The sequence below is a fragment of the Salvelinus fontinalis genome, chromosome 13 (assembly GCF_029448725.1).
Source record: "Salvelinus fontinalis isolate EN_2023a chromosome 13, ASM2944872v1, whole genome shotgun sequence".
Lineage (NCBI taxonomy): Eukaryota > Metazoa > Chordata > Actinopteri > Salmoniformes > Salmonidae > Salvelinus > Salvelinus fontinalis.
This window is the reverse complement of record NC_074677.1, coordinates 37,622,920-37,629,908: the sequence shown is the minus strand read 5'-3', so window position 1 is coordinate 37,629,908 and position 6,989 is coordinate 37,622,920. Positions and strand designations below refer to the sequence as shown.

Genomic DNA, 6,989 nt, shown 5'->3' with positions numbered 1-6,989 from the left:
GGAGACAACCTTCTGGGATTTTTGGAAGCAAAGGGCTCTACAGGCTCTATATCCTTACAATCAAATCACATAGGCCTTCATGTGATCCACATGAATAAATGAAATATCCTACTTGCAACAAAATAGCTATCTCAATGTTACTGTAATGTAATGTGCTATGTTATAGCCTACAATTTTTCTTGTCTGTAATAATGTCACCAAACATTCAAATTTGTTGATTGTCTAGTATGTGTGAATAAAATGGAATAGATATTGTAGGATATGTATGGGTTATTGTAGGGGATTTCTACACAGGCAATTTTAGAGGCTTAATCTGTGTCCAGGACACCGTCCCTTAATGAGAAACTACCCGACACCAGTCGTGGGGTCAATACCAAGTGCATTTGACTGCTTTTCATATTGTTTACCCAGTAAATTATGTGAAGTGATGTACATGTATAGTCTAATCCTTTTCTGTACAGTGTGTTTTGTCCTTCATGTGATTAAATACAACCGTGTTCTTTACATGCTTACTAAAGGTTGAGAATTAAATAAATACACTGCAGGCTGTAGTGATGCTGACATGCAATAATTACCATACAGTAAGAATCTTTGTGGACCATATTTAATCACATCTGTTACAATTCCATGTTGCGCAATCACAAATAATGAGGAAGGTACAAAGGCATAAAGTAATGACAAAGAAAAGAGCATATCCCATATAATGCAATAACACATGTTCTCATTCTAGTAGCCTATGCACTCAATTCCTGGTTATATTTTGAGAAAACCATCACAGATACAAAACAAGTATTGTGAATGTTAGAGCTTGGGCTGGTGTCTAATTTCTTTATCAGGATATTCATTCCTTGGACCATGCTGATCATGTTCAGCTTTGTGTAGAAGTGGAATTTCAATACCATCCACCTCGTCGGCAAAGGCGAATCCCATGTCAGCCACTGACGCATTTCCTAGAAACAGAAGAAGTCATCCGACAGCAGATGCATATGTGCCTCTTCCGGCTTTACTTGTAAACTACTTCCGGCTTACCCCTAAAACTTACCACTAAAGCCCAATATCTTCAAGCCAGGAATCCCTCTGCGTGATGCCTCTTGTCAGTTTTAAGGGGGAAATTCACCTTTTCAACATAAACTTACTTTTGCTTACTAACCTTTGCCTTCTCATAGATGTTTAAAAATCACGATGCAAACCAGATGTGATCAGTGGCCTTGTTCGAGAGCATAAAACCGTGATGCATCATGGGTAAATGGTGACTGACTGATCTACAAGTAATATTGAGTAGTTGAGTCTAAACTCGCCTTTAAATGGGCCTGTTTCTCTGCCCAGGCTTTCCTGACACATGCCCGATCTTAGTACACCTGGATAGATATTTTAGGTAACAGCTAACCACAAGGACCAATGGCCAATTGTAAGTGGTAAATGGCAGAGCGATTACCCCCATGTACAATACATTTGATCACTGTACTTAAGGTGTACTTTGTGATTCATGCTACACAAAGATCTTGACTGGCATCTGAACAACAGAAAAAATGATTTTGCACCATATTACAGAACCAAATAAAAAATAAAAACAATTATAGAACCAAATACAAATTATTCAGATTTTGGAGAATTACAGTTTATATTCACATTTCTGTTTTAATAGAATTATATTAAATTACTGAGAGAGAACAGGGCATTTATAAATATATAATAACATAACTTTCCCCAGAAAATGTTAACTACAGCCACCTACTGTACATAATTTTAAATGTTGCTCATATGAAAATTGAGCAACACTGCCACTTACTATCCTTGGATAATCAAATCTTAATTTCTAAATGAGAATACTACTTGTAAATAATCTAAATAAAACAGAAACCTAAGAAATTTTGAAAATTAGGCATAAGGCAGTGTACAGTATACATACACACTGGCATCACATATTAGTCAGTGATATAGGTAAATGGACCATGTCACATAGAATATAGATCTCATGGTCCCCTTTACTCCTGCTAGTGTACTAGTAAGAAGTCATCTATTCATGGGAGACACAGAGAGCCTGTTTAATCAAGCAGATAGTCCCTGTAAGGATATCAAAAAAGCCTCACTTTGACTCTTTTGTATGCATTGTACTCCACTGTATTTCTTAGCTGAGCTTAGCAATAATGGAAACAAAAAAAGAAAGAGGCAAAGCACTGTGCACTTTGGTCAAATCTCACTATTTTCCTTGTGGCACCAAAGGAAAATGCACAACGTTTTACCCCAATAGTACCCCCAACACATCATGGTCCTCGTCTTCCACAAATTACATGGTGTTGATTTGTATCCTTCTATTCCAAAAGGATTGTGTTAAGTTCAGTTTAGAGACAAGTCCACTGCTACGCAGACGGTGAGAACGTGAGAATCATCCATCCAATAACGAAGTAAAAGAGGAAGACGGGATACACCACCAAAGCTTTGCGATTAGAAGGCTGGCTATCTGCTAAGAAAGCTGTAGAGGCTGGGGGAAAATAATATACATACATTCAGTTACATGTTATCAGTGACTAGTTTTATGATTAAGCAATAAGGAGGTGTGTTTTATGGCCAATATACAATGGCTAAGGGTTGCTTGGACACAGCCCTTAGCCATGGTATATTGGCAATGTATCACAAAGCCTCGAGGAGCCTTATTGCTATTATAAACTGGTTAACAATGTAGAGCAGTAAAAATACATGTTTTGTCAAACCAGTGGTATACAGTCTGATATACCACGGCTTTCAGCCAATCAGAATTCAGGGATCGAACAACCCAGGTTATAATAAAGATTAGACTGTATAATCTATTAAAATGTAGTACTAATGTTATGAGGAACACTTGAACAGGTTTAATCTTTATGCAACAGCTCCACCTACTGTAAGTCAGTATGACTGCAAACAGTCAATGTGTTTGTAGAGGTGTGTTGGCACCAATAAACGTAGTCAACCAAATAAGACGTGTAATATAGTTGTCTCCTTATGAAAAGGACTTTCCTTACCAAACGTGGACCAACTGAATGATGCTGTGACCACAATTAGTCGGACGATGAAGCTGACCCACCCAGACCCACCCAGCAGCACCAGCCTACAGACAACCATTGCCACAGTCAGAGGCATGATGCAGTAGCCTAGCACACACAGGCTCTGGAAAAAAGATCTAGAGGAAAGAAAAACAGGAATTTGAAATGCACATATTTCTAAGTTTTCAATTAATAAATAAAATTCAACTCAAGGAACTAATCATATTACAGTACTTGCATGTTCAAAAGCATTTTTAATTTGACTATAATGATTGGAAGCTGGCTAGAAAGTTGGGCAGATGTAAATGATGGATACGTACATGGTGCCTCCCAGCAGCTTTGAGTTCAGTGTGATGATGACAGATCCAAACCAGATGATCACAAACACCTCTGCAAACTGGGGACCTCCATCTTCCTTACTGTCAACTGAACCCCCCTGCAGCATCCTGAAAACAGGAAAGAAACACTATAAATCCATAGCACATCCTTTTCCAGTTGTCTTTCATTCTTAAATGGCAATCAACACTTGAAACAATAACAAATAATTTTACCTGCCCCCATTTTAGTAAAAAGCTAAAGGGATGGGGCTGGAGAAAAGCAACCATTCTCAAATTCATATACAGGGCTATGGATACAAAGACCATCTATTACATTAAAATGATCGTTTTAACCATATTTTGAGGCTATATAGTGTTTGCTTACATTTACTTTGTTTACAAACATTGGAGTAAAACAAGTTTACATTTTGGGTTCTGATGGGGTATGACAGTGGAACCAAGCTCATGAGGCATTTCTAAGTTATATTCTTCAAGAATCAATGGGTACATATGATTCATTTATAAGTCCAAAAATGGATGTAGCAACTGCAGATTGCCCCTTTAAAAAAGTATCAGTCATATTCTGCTACTACATTGAAACACGAATACTCACAGAGCCAGTGTCACACAGAGCAATAATGGGCCCCACAAGTCCCCTGGAAAAGAGGAGGAAGTTATCACAATCTTCCTAGAACATCAAACACAATTACCATTGTCACATTTGTCTAGGTAGTACAGGAGGAAGTTAAAATAATATTACTAGAACACCTGGGTTTTCACTAGTTACCACTGCCACAAAGTCAAAATGGTCTATATCGTAAACATTTATGAAAACAAAAATTAGCTTTTTGGTCTTAATTTAAATTTAGGCATAAGGTTAACAATGGAGTTAAGGTTAGGTTTAAAATCAGAAAAAAAAGAAGAAATGATTGGGGGGAAAAAAGGAAATTATTGAAAGCCATAATTATGACTTTGTGGCTATGTTAAGTAGTGATGACCAAACACCTGGCACATTTAGTTTGTCACATTTTCCTAGGTACTATTACAAATGTCAGTTTAAATCATGTTTGTTATATACATACTGTTATTCTTGTACGTGTTGGATAGATATCACTAAGTAAAGTACAGCTAGGTCACATGATGTAATACCAATTTATTGTGTTGGAATAGTATAAAAGATTAATTAATCTTTCAAAGTATATAGTACTCACAGTCTCTCAGTAGCGTTGAACTCTTCTTAGGATACATCACATGAACAAACTTTTTCCCCACTGCTTTCAGATCTCGTAACTGTAATTGAGACATGAGAGGGATTTTAGAAGAGGTTTTAAAGGTCTAATGCAGCCGTTTCTATCCCTATATCAAATCATTTCTGGGTGACAATTAAGTACATTACTAGCTAGGTTTCCATTCAATTGGCAACAGATTGTCATGTAAATATTCAAAAATCTGTATAAAGAAAATATGTGCATTTTCCCACCAAACTGACTTGTTGCGGATAAAAGTCAGTGCATGATGACATAGTGCACACAAAATGTACTCTTACATTATCATGTACCGAAGAAAAATCTAAAGTGACAAAACTCTACTGATAGTTGTTACGAAAACTGTTGTGTTGAATAGCAAATGTGTCTACTCTGGTCTTGGCATGTGCACTCTTGCCAACAGCTCACAGATACAGTGCGGGTAGGCTGTGTGGGTAGGCTAGTCTACATGATGAGATCATTATGGATAAGGAATATTTTTATTTGTCAAACGGTAGTCAAGTATCAATCATCATGTCACCAGAATCAGACCCTCAATATTTATTGGAAAGGAGCATCAAGATCACTGTGCACTTTCACCACCTTGTGAAGTTCATCATAACTTATTTAATCTGTAGCCTAGGTTTCCGCGAGTCATAGTGGGAGGACCACACACCATATCAAGTTTACCTCGATATGATGGTTATTATATCAATATTTGCGCATAAAGGCGCTTCCACCACCTCCACTTCTTGAATAATTAATTTTACAGACACAAAAAGATCCCACCATGTCAAACAAACAAATGATCTGTTGCCATTTTTTTTTTTTAAATGTACCGAATCTACCCGTTTCCATCACATCTGTAGTGATTTAAAAAATATATATGGTATGACTTTACTTGCATTAAAAACTGTGGATGGAAACATGGTCATAGTGATGGATTTCAATTGGAATGGTCAAAATGAAACAACAATAGCTTCTTGGCAAAGACCAATTTCTCAAGCAAGAATTTTGCTAGGACTGTCTGGGAGGGGTCTGAATGGGGAGGGGAAAACTGAAAACTAGCAGTTATTGACAGAGGTTTACAATTGTCTTTCTTATTGGTCTGTTAACAACAGTAATTTACCACCTGGTGATATCACCAGGGAGACAAACTCCTTCCCACCAAAACAGGCAGAAATTTCAGGCAGTCTTTTTAAACAGCTTTTACACTAAAAGGGCATTATTATAATTGTCCCAATATTATCCCAACGCTCATAGCGTGGAAATATATATAAAACATATGAAAATCAAATTTTTGACTGCACTGGGCCTTTAACATATAATGTAAGCCAAATTAAAAAGGGGTCATGTAAGATGGAAGTGTGCACAGTATGGCATGAAGAGGGAAATCTTACTATGGTGTCTTTGACAGGTTCATCCAGTGTGGAGTATTCATCATCATGACTGGGGGTTCCAACAGGCACATTGATCTCCCCCTCAACAGGGATGTCTCCTGATATGGATACATCTGACAGACCTGCAAACTGGAGATAATAACAGGAAAAGGGGTTGTACAACTGAATGCATTGAAATGAAATGTGTCTTCCGAATTTAAGGTGCGGGGCTGCCTTAATCGACATCCACGTCTTCGGCGCCCGAGGAACAGTGGGTTAACTGCCTTGCTCAGGGGCAGAACGACAGATGTGTACCTTGTCAGCTCGGACGCTCTAACCACTAGGCTACCTGACACCCTAAACACAGATAACGTTACACATAAATACTTGTTTCTCAATAATGACAACAACCGATTTTTGGCATTTAGCCAATGCACTTTCGTCGTGATAATTCACTGCAGTCTTATTACATGTTGTTAGCAAGCGCAAATATAATTACTGTACTTTAGCTAACGTTAGTAACGTTAGTTACACAGTTAGCTAACTAGCTAACATTAGACAGCTAGCGTTACAGTTGCTATAGTTCTCCCTCAGGTTTTGGAAGCCATTTAGTACTTTTGCATGGACAGTGACTTTTCAGAAACGAACACCGACTTTCATTGGAGTGCTTGTCTCTCTCGCTCTCTCTGTGTTGACGCGTTTACCTAACGTTAGCTTAACTACAATAGCTAACAGCTAGCTAGCTAACTTGAACACCCATGTTGACATTCCCATACTAGCTAATAGTATTTAATATTGGCATCAGAAACGCTTAATAGAACGTTCATGTATAATATGAAAAACAAGATATTAAAGAATTCATACACTGTTGTACAATAATACCGGTAGTTACATTATGTACTTTATTCTTACCATAGGTTTACTTAACTCATCCACTTCCGCCATTTTCTCTGTCCAGACGGATATGAGACGTCATGCTTTGACCATGATGTCACGTGGCTTGATAACTGGCTACATGCTGGAGAGAAA

The 6,989-nt window shown here is 37.7% G+C and overlaps 1 protein-coding gene across 1 annotated transcript; it reads right to left on the bottom strand.

The window, feature by feature from the left end:
• Positions 1-588: 588 nt before the first annotated feature.
• On the bottom strand, positions 589-6,982 carry LOC129868614 (protein YIPF6-like). The gene is made up of 7 exons (XM_055942741.1): positions 6,873-6,982; positions 5,982-6,110; positions 4,549-4,627; positions 3,951-3,993; positions 3,341-3,466; positions 3,000-3,157; positions 589-2,482 (listed from the first exon to the last, which is right to left on the bottom strand). The coding sequence occupies exons 1-7, from the start codon at positions 6,903-6,905 to the stop codon at positions 2,361-2,363; spliced, it is 690 nt and encodes a 229-aa protein (XP_055798716.1). The 5' UTR covers positions 6,906-6,982; the 3' UTR covers positions 589-2,360.
• Between the last annotated feature and the right edge of the window lie 7 nt (positions 6,983-6,989).

Coding starts and splice junctions, on each gene's coding strand:
- LOC129868614 (XM_055942741.1), bottom strand. CDS start 6,905: ATGGCGGAAGTGGATGAGTTAAGTAAACCTATG. Junction 4,628..5,981: donor AACCTGTCAAAGACACCATA/GTAAGATTTCCC, acceptor TCTCAATTACAG/TTACGAGATCTGAAAGCAGT. Junction 3,467..3,950: donor CTCTGTGTGACACTGGCTCT/GTGAGTATTCGT, acceptor TCCTGTTTTCAG/GATGCTGCAGGGGGGTTCAG.